General features: G+C 35.6%; 1 protein-coding gene across 1 annotated transcript in view; it reads left to right on the top strand.

Annotated features, from left to right (window-relative positions):
- LOC122806899 (ADAMTS-like protein 5) overlaps window positions 1-19,756 on the top strand; it is a 716,117-nt gene that overhangs the window by 443,288 nt on the left and 253,073 nt on the right. Inside the window, exon 6 of the mRNA XM_044077703.1 lies at window positions 12,301-12,428. Within this exon, the coding sequence (XP_043933638.1) occupies window positions 12,301-12,428 (128 nt within the window). The remainder of the gene's footprint in view (window positions 1-12,300; window positions 12,429-19,756) is intronic.

Raw genomic sequence — 19,756 nt, 5'->3', positions numbered from 1 at the left:
CTGTTACGGTGGTAATTTGGTGTTTGGAACACTGCCTAAAAAAGGAAACCTAGGAGTGACAGATGCAGGCTATCTCTGGCAAAGTATTGAGGTCTGTCAATCATGTCATCACAAGCAGACAAATACTGGATCCCCTAAGAATGACACCAGAAACTTAGCCAATTGTTGAAGTCAGTCATTTTTGCTTGTACTGCATATCATTCTGGGTGATGGTAAGATACTGCTCAAGGCTAGGGTCATACCTGCCTGGGCCAGATAATCTGAGAGCTCCTCCATGTCTCTTTTATGTAGTCCAGGAAGGTACGTCTCAGGTCATTCACACCCACATGGACAATGACAGAGTCATACTTGTATTTGTTGTGGAGTGACCTGAGTGCATGTGTTATGTGTCGGATCTTGGCAACCGACAGACAGCTGACTGTTGCCTTCTCCTTATTCAACCTAGTGAGTGGGACATCAGTGTGCCTCACTATCGAGTCACCTATGATTAGTGTTTTGCCCTAGGGGCTTAGGTTGAGGGGCACACTGTGTATGTGAGCTATGTGTCTTTTGATTCGTGCTGTGTTGTGGTGGTCGAGTTTATTTCTGATTTGGAGGTCTCTGCTGTTTGGCTAGATTTCTATTGAGAGCCACAGTGAAGGTGGGTGTGTGGTTTATGTTTTTAGGTGAGAGCTGTGATGGTGTGTTTTCTGGAGGGTTATGTGTTCCATGTGGTGTGGTGTAGATGTTGACCTTCTCCTCTTGACCAGCTATTCCAGTCTTGGCTGGAGAGTGGATGTCTTCCAGTTTGGATATATAAGTGCATCTCTCACAAGTCTGAGTATTGGGAGGTAAGAAAAGAGGGCTGTCTGTGTACATGGGGCCATTGCTACACTGCCTCAGAATGCCCAAGTTCATCAGGTTAATAGGAGAAAGCACAGGGAACTGACCTTTAGACATGCCAGGAGGGATGGTCATTATTAATAAGTACAAGAGCTGTTTCCTTATAGGACGTTTAGTGTCATTAGCACTTATGTGTGCTTCAGTAATTGCTACAAGAAACCAGATGAAGTGATAGGCGAATAAGTTAGTTAAATGCAAGAGAGAAGAGAACTAGCAAGATCTAAGGGAAAAATTGAAGAGCAGACTTTCTGGCACAGGTAATTGTTTACCCTAGCTTAGTGGCACTACACAGCTCACAAACCCTTGCAAACATGAGCTTTTAAAGCAGAAAGTTGAAAGGGATCTAGAAACCACTGCTCTTGTGGTGGATAGGCTACGTAGTGCTTACCACTCCCACTGATAAGCTGAGAGGCTTCCCTCTAACACAGAAAGGTCTGGGGAACTCAGAAACTACAATACAGTCCTGAATACAGCAAATCTGTATCTGGACTACTCTAGTAACAGGAAAGGCAGAAAAACAAGCTAGAACTTTTTTTTCTAAATATAACAATAGCAAACTGATTTAAACAAATTAACCAATTAACCAATAAAAAAACTCAAAACTAAGGCCTATTCCAGCAGTCTTCATTCAGACAAGTTACAGCTGCACACTCCTGCCACTTGGGTGCAGGGTAACCTTCTCCAAAAAAAGATGGCCTGGATTAATGCTCAAGTTATACAAACAAAGCTAGATTCCACAGGTCTGAATCTAGTCTATGCTGCAGCAAACAAGGCACACCAATTTCAGAAAGAAACAGTTCAAATAAGCCGGAACAATAAGCCTTTAACTAGAAATTCCTAGCTCAGAAGGGCAGAATCTACTCTCTCCTCCCACAAGAGTGTAGACCACAAACCTTCTTAATGTAAAATAACTGGCCTGATCACAAGTGCTTAAACCAGAACTTAGACACTTTTAGAATAACAGACACTAAGCCTTCAATCAGCAACTCCCAACTTAGAAGGATGTAAGCTACCTGTGCTGCCAGAAGAGTGCAGACCACAAACCTTCTTAATATAAAACAACTGGCCTGAAGCCCAAGTGCTTAAACCAAAAGCCTTAGAATAACAGTTACAATTTAATCAGGCTACTAACAAGCAGTAATAAATGCAGCAGAATAAATGCAACTAAGTACTTTTATGAACAGGCAGCAAAAGCAAAATAAAATAAAGTAGGAAGAAACACAAATACAGTAAAAGTAGATGAATAAAGTGGAATTTTTTTTAAATATAACAGTAGAAAACGAGCAAACTGATTTAAACAAATTAACCAATTAACCAATAAAAAAGCTAAAAACTGAGGCCCATTTCAGCAGTCTTCAATCAGACAAGTTCTAACTGCACACTCCTGCTACTGGAGTGCAGGGGAACCTTCTCTAAAAAAGATGACCTGGATTAGTGCTCAAGTTATACAAACAAAGCTAGATTCAGCAGGTCTGAATCTAGTCTGTGCTACAGCAAATAAGCCGCACAAATTTCAGAAAGAAACAGTTCAAATAAGCAGGCACAATAAGCCTTTAACCAAAAATCCACAGCTCAAAAGGTCAGAATCTACCCTCTCCTCCCACAAGAGTGCAGACCACAAACCTTCTTAATGTAAAATAACTGGCCAGAAGCCCAAGTGCTTAAACCAGAGCTAAGACACTTTTAGAATAACAGACCCTAAGCCTTCAATCAGCAACTCCCAACTTAGAAGGATGTAAGCTACCTGCCCTGCCACAAGAGTGCAGACCACAAACCTTCTTAATGTAAAACAACTGGCCTGAATCCCAAGTGCTTAAACCAAAAGGCTTAGAATAGCAGTTACAATTTAATCAGCTACTAACAAGCAGTAACAAATGCAGCAGAATAAATGCAACTAAGTCCTTTTAAGAACAGGCAGCAAAAGCAAAATAAAGAAATAAAGTAGGAAGAAACACAAATACAGTAAAAACATTACCTTTAATGGAATAAATTTTGCTAACAGTATGAAATGCTGACTTTGTAATGCACTAAGCTTGGGAAACAGATACCAAGAAATTAAAAATATGTTTTGAAGTTTGTGAAATATAAAATAGTTACAATTACTGAGTCTTGGAATTTGAGGGATACATGTTTTCCAGGCTTTTATAAAGCAGAAGTATTTAAGAGAAGAGGCTACAGGTGGGGTTGTACTCACGAGATTATAAATCATCATGTATAATAGCTGAAAAAGTATTCCAATGTGTAATAGTTGGAATTTACAATGTTAGCTCAGGAAATCCTATAAGACTAATGCTATATTACTGTTATACAAATACAGACAGTTCAAAGTACTGGCAATATTTAAATAGACTAGACATGTTGAGAGGGGCTGCTGTGCGTTCAAATTTGCCCTCTGCTAAAAGTATGTATTCATAGCAGTTTGTAAGCATCTTGTCTTACCATGGTTTACAACAACTGTCAATTGATAAAACATGTGGGGACAATATTTTGAATATCATAGTGACAATTTTTTCAAGTATGATTTACAATGTGTTAATTTCTTCTTCCATGGGTTCTTCTGATCATTAATCTATAACCTTTGATATAGTTGGACATTCTCTTCCAACAAATTGTACTAAAAGTTTCAATTACAGTAAAATTAATTATTAGTTTCAATTACAGTAAAATTAATTATTCATTAGTTCATGGAGAATCTCAATATTTTATTGACTGGACAATAGAATGTTCTAGACAATTTAGAAACTATGGTTATTCCACACTAAAAATGTATTAAAACAGGGAGTTGAGACTACTGCTACTGCTAGGAATAATCAGTGCAAATGAACTTTCCATTATTGTTGGCCCTGTTAATTGAAAAGAACTCTATAAAAAAGAAAAGAATCTTTAAAATTTACAATACATATCCAAATCAACAAAATAAAAATATTGAATAAAATTTGCTAAAATCTAAAATTAAGATACTGGAATCTTGTTCATTATATGAAGAGTGACTGGCTAATTATAAATTGAATGTGAATAATTATTGTCAATGTATCATTAGAAACACTAGTTAACTTAATATTATTTGTGTAATTAAGGTGAATAATGTGCTGATTTATGATCTGTGTTGATAGCTAATAAATTTAAAAATTATTTGTTTATGCATGTAGCAATAAATAAATTAATTTTAACTAAACTATATGGAAGAATATTGAGTAGGATAGTCTATGACCAATTTTTAGTACTGACACCGTAAGGAAAGCTCTGTCCTGAATAAATAAAACAACTTCCATGGGCCTAGATAAAGTTACTCCAATACTATTATGTAAAATTACAGAGACTATAGTCCCAATATTAGGAGCGACATATAATAATTTTTCTATACAGTATTTGTCCCTTGTCTCTGGAAAGATTCCTATTTTATACCAATATATAAAAAGGGAAATAAAGGTGATGCAAAAACCCATAATCCAATATTGTTCACTTCTGTCATTGGGAAATATTTAGAGACACATTATACATTTTATTAATATGTAAGATGAATGTGAATCATTACGTTTTCCAACATAGATTTTTAAAGAGAAAATCTACACTGACTAATCTCATTAAATTTTATGAACAAATCTCCCTGGCTTTTGATAAAGATATAAACATGTGAGTAGTTTTTTTTTAATATGTCCAAGGCATTTGTCTCCTTTCCTCACTTTGTTATATACAGAGTGAATATAAATGTGAATATCTGTCCTTACATTGCAAGATAGATTATGTCCTGGCTGCTGGGTAGAACACAGTCAGTGGTTATTTATGACAGACAGTCTGAATTAATACCAGTTCAAATTGTTGTTCTCTAGGGATCTGTCTTCAGACCAGTTTTATTTAGCATCATATTTGCAACTCTACCAAAAAACAAGCATTGCTGGATCAGCAAATATGCAGATGATTTATAGGTTGGCTTTATAATCACTAATGAAAATGATTCCCTAACTATTAATAATTATATATTGGAAATTATTAAGTGGGTTGACAATATGTTGGCTTGAAATTTAGTACAGATAAATGTATTGTAAACTTATGATTTATTAACCAATCTATCTTTCTTCTGATCTCTTGAAAGTGGTTGACTCTTGTAAGTCCTATTTTACAGAGACCATTCAAACCCTGGCCTCACAGCTAACTTCTACAGACACTAACCTACCTAATTCCCAGCATGACAATCTTCCTACTTTCAAGATAAAACCCATCTCAATATCCTTTATCCAGAAACTAATTCACAAGCTAAAACCCTGTACACCCTCTGATGACAACCTTCCAGCAGAATACCTGCAACTTGCATCCAGAGCAATTGCTCATCCTGTAGCTATTCTCATTAACCGTACCATCTCTGAAAGCACTATCCCCAATCTTTGGAAAATCTCACACATCATTCCCTTACATAAAGGAGGAAACTCTAATGAGTACTCCAACTATAGGCCCATAGCACTACTCACCCCTAGCTAAGATCATGGAGAAATGTATCCATCATCAGCTAATAGACTACCTTACTAAAAATAACATTCTGGCCAGCTGCCAACATGGCTTTAGACCCTTTCACAGCACCACCACTGCCCTTCTATCTTTCACCAATACTATTAACACCAACTACCTCTCATCTGCACTCTTCATTGACCTGTCAAAAGCCTTTGATATGGTCAATCACTCCCTACTTATAAATACATTCTAATTCTATCCTTTGGTTCAAGTCTTACCTCAGCAACCGTAAACAAGCTGTTTTGTGGCAAAATCACTTGTCTTCATATCTCCCTGTCTTACTAGGAGTTCCTCAAGGCTCTATTCTAGGACCCTTCTCTCTCTGTTCATAAATCATCTTCATGTAGCTATTCCTCAATCCACCTGCATACAGTATGCTGATGATTCTACTATCATCTGTTGTGCTAAGTCTCTTCCTGAGCTGAAATCTCTAAGCCAAACTGTCTTCTCCATAGTTGAAACATGGTTCAATAACCGTGCTTACTCTTGAATGCCAAAACCAAATTACTTCTGATTACTCCCAACAACAAGACCCTCCCATACAGTTCTCCATACTAGCTAGTAATGGAACCCTTATATCACCTGATCTGACCTGCAAGTTATTAGGAGTTACAATAGACAATAAACTCACTTTTGACAATCATATTAATAACACCATTAAGTCCGTTAACAGAAAATTAGGCTCCTTGTATAGGATAAGACCCTTCCTCACCCCAAAAGCAAGAACTAGCTTCTCCCATTTACACCAATTTAAAGCAAAACAATCTCAACAAACTTACTATAGAACCCATCACTGCATTAACCTACACCAGCTAGACTGGCTTGAACTGCAAAGCTATTCTCACAACTAACAACTGCTCACAAAATCTTCTACCTTCCTAACAACACACCTACACTAAACAATCTTATCACACCCTATAACAATCTTCATTCCCTAGCTGGTGACTCCTTGTTCTCCACCACCACAGGTAAGCAATGGAACATGCTGCCACCCAACCTACCTCTATTTCCTCTTTCCCCTCTTCAAACTTAATCTTAAAATCACCTAAAACTTCAATGGTTATGCCCTTGCTGCAACCCTGACTAATACTCTACTACTAGCCTGTAACCTATCTTCTCTTCCTTTACATTATTACTCTGCCAATAAATGTTGTAAATGTTATCTTCCACATTTTTATACCAATGGTTTACTTTAAAATGTTACGTTAATCCCTTCCTAATGTATGTGGCATTGCTTATTATTTGCTTTTTTATATATTATTATTATTAAGTAAGTGGAGCTTTTCTCCCCGGGCCTCTACTGAAAATGGAAATATCTCCAGCTAGACTAGCCCGGTCAACAAATGTAAAATAAAATAAAATAAATAAATAAATAAATAAGGACATTGGTGTGTTGATTACTAATAACCTGCCTTTTGGTAAACATGTGGATGCCACAGACTGTTGGTCTGTGCCTCAAAAAATGTGTGCTTTTCTAACAAATTATTGAGGATTTTAGTCACTAAATGGAGCTGGATGGTCTTGGTGTAAATTAACACACCATATTCTCTGGTTATGTGCTCAGTTTAAAGTCTGTTTTGCAGAACTAGAGTGCATTTTATGAAATTGTTTAGAATATCCTCTGGCTATAGTTAGTGTGAGACTAAGTTTATTTATTTTATTTGTTTTAATATTTGTTTTTGGGGTAGAGCACTCATCTCTATGGACCTTTTTCAGACTCAGGCCAGGAGTGGTGTCTGGTTAAATGACTTGTTCAGAATCATACAGTTAAGCAATGGAGGCTATTGGAATCAAACCGTACACCACTGGACCACAGGAAGCAGCTCATTAAAAGCTTGTTATTTCTCTAACACAAAACTGCTACTGATTTTGCAGAATGCCACTGACTTTGTCTCATATATTGTTCTGGTCCACATAAAACTTTTGTTTTTGCTCTGGGAAATTATTCAGGATTACAGTCACTATATAATGGCAAACATCCGAGTTTTCAGATTTTTTAACTTTAGAAAATGCATGCCAATACAGAAATTGCTATTCTAGAAATCTTGTATGCATCTAAAAGCAATATTTAAAATCTGTCCCTGATTTTTGGTCTTTGTCCCTCATTATTTTTTGAGTTTGTTCCTGATTCTTGTACTAAGAAGTTGCGGTATTATTTTTTTGTCATGGTCAAATCAGGAATATACTACAAAGTTGCTATTACTGCTGAATGCAGATTGAGGGCTGATTGTGGATGAAAGTAACTTACCCTTAGTTCATTTATATAAAATATGTTACCATATGTGGGTTAATGTGTGCTTGTGTGAAACAAACTTGAAATGCATTATTATGTCCATAATTACATACTTATTTTTAATGCAATCAGTCATTTGAGGTATACACAGTCAATATAGCTATGATAATTGCCAGGTATGGGGAGTGCCTGTGGGTGAAAATGGCTGTCCTTATCTGCTATGATCAAGTTAAAAATTCATAAGACTGGTTTTACATAACCACCGTGCATTTGTATACAGCAAGTAGAATGTTGAACTGTGTCCATTTTTCACACAAGATATTTGAGGTGTACACAATCAGGTGGTAATGCTTGATGGATACAGACATTAATGGTTTATTTTGATAGGATTTTCTATGGTCCTAAATCAGGAAGTTGAATCCAAAAGAAAATGTGCATTTGTGCGTGAGCCAAAAAAAAAGAGTTGTATGTTGGGGTCCATAGTTTGAGAAGTCACTGGGCCCAACTTACACTTATTTAATCATTGGTGAGGACCAGACTAGAAGTTAAGAATAACAGCAATGCCAGCAAATTTATTTGGTTATTTACTAGTCATGAGATATCAAGGGCTTTATAAAGCTGATCCCTTAAATTATTAAGGGTTGAATGAGGAATTGTTATATAATCATTCTTAGAATAAGGATATGGTTATCTAAGTATTACAATTATGGTAATATTTTTCTTCCAAGTCGAGATTTAAGATTAATTTGCTTGTTATTAAGTAGGTCCTTACTTGTCTGGTGTCACTGGCATTTCCTTACATATTTTGTTTTTGCTAAAACCAAAACAGTAGTTTGAAATAGTAATCTTACTTTAAACAATATCTACCACATTGTGCCATTTAATGGAGCATAGGTTTCTGCCATGACTATGTACAAGTCAAACATGGGTTTGAACAGCAGACCTAAGTGCCAAAGGAAACAACTGGCAGGGTATACCAGTGAGAAGTCAGAGCCAACTCACCCCTCAGAAGGTGGATGGAGTTGATTACAGTATCACCACAGGAGCAACACCTGGAAAAGTGGTACATTGTCATTGACAATGATAGAAGCATGACCCTGACAAGGAGTACATTGTCAATTCCAATTATAAGGGAATGTACTTGAAAAGTCATGCATTGTGATTTGTTCATAGTGGCATGTTCTTTCTAAGGGGTACACCATCATTATAACCAGGTGACAAGGATGTTCTTAAAAATGTAACTGTACAGCCTTAGTGTACCAGATGTCGCATGCTGGCCTCCATCAAGTACACAGAATGAAAAAAAAGTGTATGCAAATAAAATCCTCTGCATCAGGAAGATGATTGCCTTGGGTTTATCAGCTCTGGACTTCTCAATCCACACTGGCATATGACTGTCAGTCAAGGAAGAAATCAGTAGGTTAACAAATAGAGTAGGTCCACTTGGACATGGGGAACAAGACCTATAAAATAGGAGCTTTTAGTTGAAAATGAAATGGCACCGGCTGTAAATATTTTACTACTGTTATTATTATTATTATTAGTAGTAGTAGTATTAGTATTATTATTATTATTAAACATATCTCAACATTTTAAGTTAAGTTTGTGTCACTTTTCATATATTGGGCAACTGTTTTCTGTCTAGATTACTTAAAAACTTAGCACCAAAATTGTAGATTTGGCAAGACACTCTGGTATGACAAGCCATTGGCACAGTTATGGCAGGCAGATTATCTTTAAAACTAGTATAAACTGATTCAAAACAAAAATAAAGAAAAGTATTAGAAACAGCTTTTGCAGTTCACTGAAGAAAATGTTTAATTTAATATAAATTAAGTAAATTTCCACAGCAGTTTTTAAATCAGTGTACATCTGTTATTACACACACTCTGCCTCATAACAGCTGCATTTGGCAATCATAACCATACTTGGTACATGAGATCGCTAGACAGTCAATAGGTAGCTATCACTTTCACTGAAGGCACATTGTAATTTGAGCTACTTAATTCTGCACTGAGGCTTAATGCTGTTAGTCTGAATGTAAACACAATAATAAGTCTACTCATTCCTGCACCAATCTGAAGCTGCAGTTAAGTTAGTGTAAGTGAATAAAACTGCAGTTTCATTGACCATGTAATATTAGCCACTGGCTATAGCCACTCAGTGTGCTTCCGATGAAGCTAACAAGACTAGAGAGTGTCAGTGGTGTGTACAACACAAAAACAGAAGATTTTGATTTTCTTCTTGACGTTTGTGTGAAATTGTTGCATGAAAAAATATCTCATACTTATAGGACTTTCATATGCTAGGAAAACATCTGAATGAAGAGAATAAACTGCAGCAGCAGAGGGTGTTTTGTAGAATGGTACAGAATGAAAGAGTGACAGGTTAGAAGAAAAACTTTCCAAAAGTTGTCATGATCCTTGATCTTGTATTTTACACCAGTAAAGGAGATTTAAATGTAATATATATAGGCCTTAATAAGAAGAAATGTCCTGAATACCACCAAAGTAAATACAACAGTTATAGATCAACACAGAAGGCAAGTAGATAGCAAGTGCACCTATTGATTAACAGCTGTGTAATAAGACATCTTGAGAAGGCAAGAGGGTAATTAATGAAGCTGAGGTAGAAAAAGCATCTGACAAGTAAAGATATTCAAAATGTTGCTACAATTTAAAGAAGAATAATAAAAAAGTAAAGTGAAACTTGGATTTGAAAAAAAAAGTGGGGGGACAAAGGTAAGTTCTTAGGAAACATGATTAGCAGAAGGTGAAACTGCAAAGGTATATAGGTAAACTATGAATATTACAATTTAGCAGAGTCTGATGCATTAAGTAGAACTTTTGAATATGAAAAGACATAATAATAGCAAAATAACATGTAATGTTTGTGAATATAAAAATAACCAATACATTGTTTGATTATTAAAGAAGATCCATAATGAAGATGTAAATATTCATATAGAAAAGGAAAAATGGTTAAACATTTAGTGGCTACTTTTCTCAAATTCTTTATATGATCCAAAAAACGGAGGCAAGGTGTATAACAGCATGAGAGAAGAGGTGAGAATAACAAGGGGTCAGATTAAGAATAAGTTACAAGAACTAATAAAAAAGATAAGTGTGGAAACTGATAACATCATTAATGAAGAGGTAAGAGAAGGAGTTTTCAACAGAAGAGAGATGCTTTGCATATAGAAAAATGCAACAAACTCCTGAGATAGATGAGAAACAAAAAAGAGAACAAAGTCACTTGTGATCATATTCACTGCATCCGTCTTTCCACATCATTCAAACATGAAAGCTGCTGGTGCAGAGTGACCACATGACTTCATATGACCTTACAGGTTGCATTTCCTTGCAGTGTGGCCCTTAAAAAATCAGTAGAAGACTTACAAAATCCCAACATGCCAGTTTTATTTTGAGGAATCATTAAGCACCCCTAAATGTATTTCATGGTCCCAAATATCATCCTGAGTGACTTTGCTCTCACTATGGCATAGCTATTACTATCAACCCTCTACTGTTGATATTCATGATTTTGCTAAAATAGTATCCCCTTGACATTCAGTGTTAGACAGTATAGTGAAAGGGAATAAGACTGCTTTGGGAAAGGTGGTGAGAGAAAGTAAAAGATACAAACTGAGAGAATTTTGCTGCTGAAGCTTTACCATACAAGATATTAAATGTTTATAGAAGTTTTAATTAACCAAAGTGCGTAAGAGTGGGTAAGGTGTAAATGAATGCTTTGCGGTGATGGCAGATGAGATTATTAGTGAAAATTTCCAATTACTGGTAGAAGATAAAGAACAGACCTGCAAGTATACTTAAATTGTATCACTTTGCAGGCGATGTTGTGTGACTGGGTATTGTTGAACTATGGTAGTGGACAGTAAAACATTTAGAGTAATGGAGTTTAAAAAGGGTCAGGAGTATGAGAAGTGTAACTTTTAAGAAGGTTGTCACATTGGAGAACAGGAAACATGTCTCTTCCAGTGAAGTGCAGTGATCTCATTAAGTCATAATATTATGAGGTAACAGAGTCCAGTGCATGAACTGTGGAGGACTTTGCCCCTCTAAAAAATGTTTTCAAATTTAATTTCAAATATGTTTTGTGCATTTAAATCCATAACAATGGCATTTAAATGCTAGAATTTTAATTATGTGAATTAGTGTCACAGTAAATACCCCAGCCTGTTAAAATGATAAAAATATCTGTTTTTGGATATTAATTTCATTTCATTTTGAAGCATATTAGCATATTTAGAGTTGTGCATTTTAAGTGGTGGGTAGAAAAATAAGACTGGCATATATAAACCTTCATACATTGTGTCATCAGGTTTTTGTCCTGTCCTATGGTATTTCTAAATAAAATCTCTGGCAGCCTGGAATTGTTTGTCATGGAAACTTATGTGGATTATTTCATCTGAAGATCACAGGTATGATATAGATTTAAGTTAAGTAATTTTTGCTTCAGCCGTCATTTATTCTGATTTTTAAAATATAGTTTATGACAAATGTATAAATTACACTTGTAGTATTAATATCAAATCCTGATCTGTGTAGCTATTTTTTTTTGTATTTTTTTCTGAAGATATGAACAAATTTGCCAACTTCATGAAAATCTCTTTAACAGTTTGCCTTGTGTGTGCACTTTTTTTCTCTGTCTTCCTATAGGGCTTAACCCCTGTGAGCTAAGCTGTTTGGCCAAAGGACAAAACTTTTACTACAGTTTTGGTCGTGTTCTGGATGGAACACGGTGCCATGCAGACTCAAACCATGTATGCATCAATGGCAAGTGCTTGGTAAGTAGTAAATAGGTGTACTCCACCAGTTACATCCTTTTCATGCTTTTTAAGATACATATTATCACAAGATGTCCAGATCTGGATTTTATCAATGTGTGCTCTTGACTTCTGATTACGCAATAACAAGTGAATGTTAGTAAAATTAAAACCATGTTGTTTATGATGGTTGCCAGACTAAATCATGCTTTCTTTGATTGGAAGTTTATCATCGATACTTGTAGATTACCAGTGGAAAATGTACTCAACAATAAGAAGTTAGGTATCTGTCTTGTTGAATTTTCTGTTCACCATTCTATTGATGTTTTGTCTGAAGACTGGATAGCCAATAAATAATTATGAGTTTAGGTTAGCTTTAGTCCTGGTGGTGAGTTTACAATAAATAAGTTCTTATTCACAAACCTGACATTACATTAATAAGGTTTTTCAGAGCATTTTTCAATATCAAGTTCTATTTACCAGGATTTGTACATTTACCCTGCGATTTCCCAAGGCTTTTAGGAAAGAAATTACCAGTGCATTGTTCTAGAATGTGCTGGCTGTAGAGAATCGGAGAGCAGATTTTTAAGATTGATAAGCTTATAGTTAAAATACTTAAGGTTAGTAGCCCCTAGTCCTAACAAGGCAAGTGTGCTGGCCTAAAAACAATACTTTTCAGCAGTGACAAGCCATTGGCACAGAAATTACAGCACGCGTGTACTTAAATGAAGCAGGTGCTTCATATATAAATACAAGGCTGCACGGGAAGCAGCAAGAACACAATGTAAGATTACGAGTTAAACAAGGTGCACTTTGTCTCAAAATGTAAGGCTCAGACTAGGAATGCATGTTACACAGACATTATTTTCTACATAGCATAGTGCTTAGTTGTACATTGAGTGGGAAGTAATCACACTTTTTCAGCTGACTGCTGTTACATTAATGTAAACTTTAATTTAATGTAGCATAGCTCCTACCAGGTAGGAATGACTACTAAATAACGGCCATCACTCATGGATCATTTATACTAAAATGATTATCTGCTTCAACTGGTGGACTTGCAGGTGTTGCCTGGATATGTGAGTAGATGTAGCATGTTATGAAGATAAAATATGGTTGAGTTATCTTTAAGATGTGTAGGTAGTGAGCTTTAAATTGGGGCAATGTTGCTGAAAGATGGTCAGCTGCCAATAAGCTTTGAATTGTAGGAGTGGCCAGAGCCAGGAAAGAGTAATCAGTTGAGAAGAAGAGCAGAAGGTAGCTTGGGTACCACATAGCATGGTAATTACTTGTGTACAAAAACTTGTGAAAAACTGATGCTAGTTTGGTTAATGGAAATCTATCTATTTTCCACTATAGTGTACTTCTTTGAAGATTTAAGGAATTTGAATCTTGTTACCCTGTTCTGAAGTGCATGTAGCCATTTAAGGACATTTTCAAATGTTCAGACACACCAAGCCCAAAGCTTAATAAAGGCCCTCAAAGAGCTTGTCACCATAATAAACCGGGTCAAAAACCCACAAACCCACACATAAATCCAAACTGGATTTAAAAGATCCAGTAGTCTCTGATCTCCTCACTCCTGAGGGAATTTTATTCCACCATACTCATGCTCTCCCATAAAAAGAAGTATTCCGTATAGATGTTTTACCTAACATACTATTAACCAAATAATTATTATCTCTGGTATTCGCAAAGTGTACTGTTTTAAATACTCCCATACATTTCCCAAATTTACAATCCTTAAAACACTTATACATAGTAATAAGATCTCCCCTGGCCAATCTATATTTTACTGTGTAAGAGGACAATACCGCACGTCTCCTACAATAGTTCACCCCTGCCATCCATTGAATTCCCCTAGTAAAATGTCTCTGAATTCTTTCCAGGTTCATCTAATTGTATCTTATCCTATATGCAGAAGGACCCACAATATTCAATAGCTGGTCTCTCCATAGCATTCTAAAAGGAAAGCAGAACAGTACTATCTCTGCTTAACATATTTCTGAAAACATTACCTATTTCATAATTACATCTTTGGTGATGATTAAAACCTAACTGTCTACCCTTGCACCCAAATCCCTAAGAATATTAACCTTTTCAATGTCAATATTATCCAATGCATATGGATAACTGGAATTCTCAGTACCAAATTAAACTTCAGTTCATTTTATTTAGAAATACCATAGGACAGGACAAAAACCCATGTAAATAAAGTATCTAAATAAGCTTGCGGAGAAAACTGATCAGATAATTCAGGGACAACTAAGGCAAATTTAACATCATCTGCATATTTTGTCAACCAAAATTTATCATCAGAAGGAAAACCATTCATAAAAATTCCAAACAGTACTGGAACCAGTACTGAAACCCAAGGAACACTCTTACTGATCAACCTCTCTCCTGAAAAATAATTACCACGATTTACCCTACTACTCAAACCATCCAACCAATTTGTAGTTTCCTCAACTACATAGCCATTAATGTTTAATTCATGTAATATATCTAACACTTTATAATGGGGCATAAGTGATGAGGAATTGATGCTGATAGAGTCTATAGTCATTTAGAAGAAAACTCAGTTATGGCAGTAGAACAAAAGGGCAATAATGTGTTGTTAAATAAAGTCATAGTGGAGAACTGTAAAAAAGGGAAGAATGGATTGACTACAAAAAATAATTTGATAGTATCCCATATTCATGGACAAAAGAGTGCTTAAAAATGTATAAGATCCACACTACACTGATCGACTACATTACAGTGACCATGAAACAGTGGCAGACCACTTTGCAATTAAGCCATGATAAAGGACAATTGTCATCCCAGGGATAAAAATTCAAAGGGGGATATTTCAGGGTGACTCTGTCATCATTGCTATTCTGCCTTGCCCTTAAACCATTAAGCTGTTTACTTAACAGTTTAGGCCATGGCTATAATTTGGCTCCTAGAAAACAACAAAGTGTAAAGATTTCTCATCTTCTCTTTGTCAATTATTTAAAATTGTATAGTTCATCAGATGAGGAACTGAAAGCACAGCTGCAGGTTGTCAAAACTTTTTCACATGATATAATATTGTCATTTGGTCTTGATAAATGTGCAAAAGCAATCTTTAAAGCAGGAAAATTGTACCACCAGGAAAACATCAGTTGGGGACATGAATGTGAAATAAAAGAACTTGAGAAAAAGGGAGTGTATAAATATTTGGGAATCGATGAAGGATCAAAAATAAAACATGAACAAATGTGAATACAACTTAGTAAGGAATACTTTAGAAGACTTAAATTAATCCTGAAAATGGCGTTGACATCTAGGAACAAAATCCAAGCTATAAACCAATTTGCTTTTCCTGTTCTAACTTACAGTTTTGGAGTGATTAATTGGCCCCAAAATGTGTTGGATAGATTAGACAGGAAAACAAGAAGGATGCTTCACGCTCAGCAAATGATTTATAAAAATCATTGTATACCAAGATTATATATTCCCTGTTGCAAAGGAGGAATGGGCCTCCTTGAAAATGATTACATGTACAGATCTGCAATTGTGGGACTCCACACATATCTGCTGACCTCACAAGGCCCAAATGTAGTGAAAGTTTTGAAACATGAAGAGAATAAATCTAATATGACTTCTCTCCTTAATCTAATAGAAGCATATCAGGGTCAAGCAGGAATGGAAATCAAACCAGAAGAAGATTAAAATCAGGCAGCAACTGAATGTGCCAAAAAGCAAAAGAAAGAATATAAGGTGAAGGACCAGATGAGAAGGCAAGAAATGTGGAAAATGCATAACTGTAGTTGCATGTATAGAAAACTTCTGAAAGAACCTCATGTTGATCAGGAACAAATGGAGGAATGGTTAAGGACAAATGCAGGAATGGTTAAGGAGAGGGGAATTCAAACCAAGAGATGAAAGGTTAATATTGGCAGCCCAAGATAGTGGGCTACGTACACGCTGGTTTACAAAGTCCATTGAACTTGTGGGAGAAACAGACAAATGTAGGTTGTAAAACCGAATTGGAAACAGTCACACTCCTCGTTGTTGGTTATGACATACTAATGGCAAGACTGCAGACTGAAAGGCATAATAATGTGGCAAAATTGTTCCACTGGGGATTGTGCAAACATTATGGTACTGAAGTGGCTGAAAAAAACTTGAAACATATGCCACAAAGCATCATAGAAAATTATGAAGTTTATATCACAAGGATTACCCATTACCAACAGTTCAAAAGATAGATGCTAGAAAACCAGATCTAGTGGTCTATGAAAAGAAACCAAAAGTAGCATTAATCACTGAAATCGCCACTCCCAGCGACTACAGTGTGTTGCATACAGAGAGACACAAAGTCATACAATATCAGGATCTGCAGGCGGAAACAAGAACAATGTGGAAGAAAGATACTCAGACAGTTCCAATAGTAGTAGGAGCAACAACAGGCCTTATAAAAAAGAATCTACAATCATATTTAGATATGTTACCCATCCATGTAACCCCATACAAATTGCAGAAGGAGCCATTACTGGGCACACTGTGGGTGCTGTGAAGAGCACTTTTGGCTGACATTAAAGATTGAAACAATACTAATTTCCTGAACTTTAATCATACTTTGACTTAGGAATGGGGTCCATTCCCGTCATAGTATTAGAAACCCAAATGATTTGGAGAAATTAAAAGGGCATAGTATCAAAAGCCTTGAAATATCTTAACATATGATACCTACTGCATTCCCATCATCCAAAGCCTTCCGTAAATGTTCATAAAAAGCTAACAGATTAGTTCCACAGGATCTACCCACCATAAATCATTGTTGCATTGAATCAAATTCATCACCTAAAAAAATAATAATATATTTAGATGATACCTATTAAAAACATTTACCAATAAGGCTGGTAAGACTAATCAGTCTATAGTTTTCAACAACATGGGAATTACCACCCTTTGTAACTGGAACAATATAGACCAACTTCCAAAGCAGAGGACATATCCTAACTCAAGAACACAAACAAAGTGAAATGTCTCTAATAATAGAAGATAAGAAAAAAGCACAAATAACATAAGGCCCTGCTGCAGATGTACTTCCAACCATGTCATGCAGTTCATCAGACCTATCTGTAAATATGTCCAGGCAGTAAGCAAACATTAAAAGATAAATTCTGATTACTTATTCCAACTCCATATCCAACAAAATAATCAATATCAGCATCAGTTATTAATTCACCACCATCTTGAAGCTCACATCCAGTGTAGGCATCTTTCCTAAACCTCTTCAAATGATTTAAAAATGCCTTTTTATTACTGACAATGCTACTAGCTAACCTTTTTCCATAAACCTCTCTCCTCATTCTAGGTAATTTCCTTAGTTTATTTCTTATTATTCTGTACTCAGACAATCTCCTTATCCCAGAAGTCCTTTTCAATCTTTTCTATAAATTCTGTAATGGATTATGCGATCTTTGTAAAGATGAGTTCCACCAAGGAGGTCTACACTTGGGAAACTTATTTCCTAATCATATGAACAAAATTTTCAGCAGATTCAAAAAAATAGCAAAATCTATTCCAATCTTCCTTTATATCCGCCAAGCAAATGGATTCTTTCCAATTTCATTTAATTACTTCTTATATCATCTTACTGTAATATGCTCTGTAATAAGCATAATTCCTCCCTTGACTTGTTTTTGGAAGTGCAAGTCAGATAAGGTAACCCATACCTAGTCTTTTGAATTTTGAGAAGTGTTTCTCTAGTACTGATCACTGTAACTTACAAAGTTAGACAATAAACTGTTCTTCATGTCCACAATGAATTCAGTAGCTTGTGTGAGCAAATGCTGAGGTACCCTTTATGACAGCATGTTGAGATCATAAGACATTCTTAAGTATGTGAAGAAGAAGGATCATGGAACTGAAGATGAATAGTCAGAACATTTCAGTACACACACACACACACACACACACACACACACACACACACACACACACACACACACACACGCGGACACGCACACACAAACATACATCACTGTATATGACAGATTCAACTAGCATAGTAGCATACACGTTTATGCATATACTTTCAGCAAAAATGTGTACTCAGTCAGTGTCCAGGTTTTTGTCCTTTTGACAAGCTGACTACACACAGGTGACACTCATCCATCAGGGATAAAACAAGAAGGACAACATCCAAATATTTAAATATTTTATTCTTATCTTTGCATGTTGTCATTGTCCTTTCATTATATTAATGTCACTTCTGTCTTTGGCTCTGAAAACATCTGTAAAAGTCTATTCAGATCTCTTCAGTTACCTGGTTGAAAATAATTCTGTAAGACCAACTTTTTCATATGTATTAATCATACAGACACTGAAACTTTAGTCTTTGCACTTGTGATTTATACACTGTATGCCTTTAATTTCCTCAGAGTCTTTAAGAATGTTAACTACAAAGCTGTTTCCTGCCTTAATGTGCACTACTATTAAAGGCAATTTGAGATCTGTTTGAATTTAAAACGTGGTACTGCATACAAATAATACAGAATAGGGCATTGGGTCCTGGCATTCTTCCTTAGTAATAGAGTACAGGAGAAGGACCAGATCAGAAAAGGGACCTTTTTTTTTATTTATTTATTTTTTATTTAGATCCTAACACCTACACTTTCTACTGTCATGCGTATTCATGTGTACAGAGAAACCTGGAAAAAAATATCTGCCTATCACACTACCTAACCCACTGCACCCAGGACAGGACACTCATTACATCCAGGTCAAATATTGCTTGTTTATGTTTGCATTAATTATTCTGAAACCATGCTACATACAAAGTATTAAAAAATCATCTTAAAGCTTAAACAGTGTCAAATACAGCTTTATTGATATCTGACCTCTGTCTAGTGCAGGTAATGAGATATTAATTGTTGTTCATATATTAGTTATTTATGTTGTCATAAATTTCATGTTTTTATAAATCTCTTGACTACCAAGTAGCAAAGACAGAAGTGCATAGCCTCATGTAAAAACTCTCAGCAGGATACACAAATTGTGTAACTTGAGTGGTTGCTGAGATGTTGTAAGTTGTTTTCAAAATATTACAAACTTAATAGTTACTGTGCTTACTAATGACTTAATGACTAATAATTTACCCTAAGTTTAATTCTACATATTACTTAATAAAAGCCTTCACATAACACTGTTGCAAGACATACTGAGATACACAAACACACACTAACAACACTATATCTATCCCCTTACCTAAACTGACCCTAACCCAAAAATACATGCACTTGCACAAAAATATACAAAACCTATCCCCAGCCCTAACCCTGACACTTATAAATAAGCACAAATGCTCTCACCCC

Source organism: Protopterus annectens, chromosome 7.part0 (genome assembly GCF_019279795.1).
Source record: "Protopterus annectens isolate FY-2018-M chromosome 7.part0, PAN1.0, whole genome shotgun sequence".
NCBI classification, from domain to species: Eukaryota; Metazoa; Chordata; order Ceratodontiformes; family Protopteridae; genus Protopterus; species Protopterus annectens.
The sequence above is the reverse complement of the archived record's forward strand: the minus strand, read 5'-3'. Positions and strand labels throughout refer to the sequence as shown.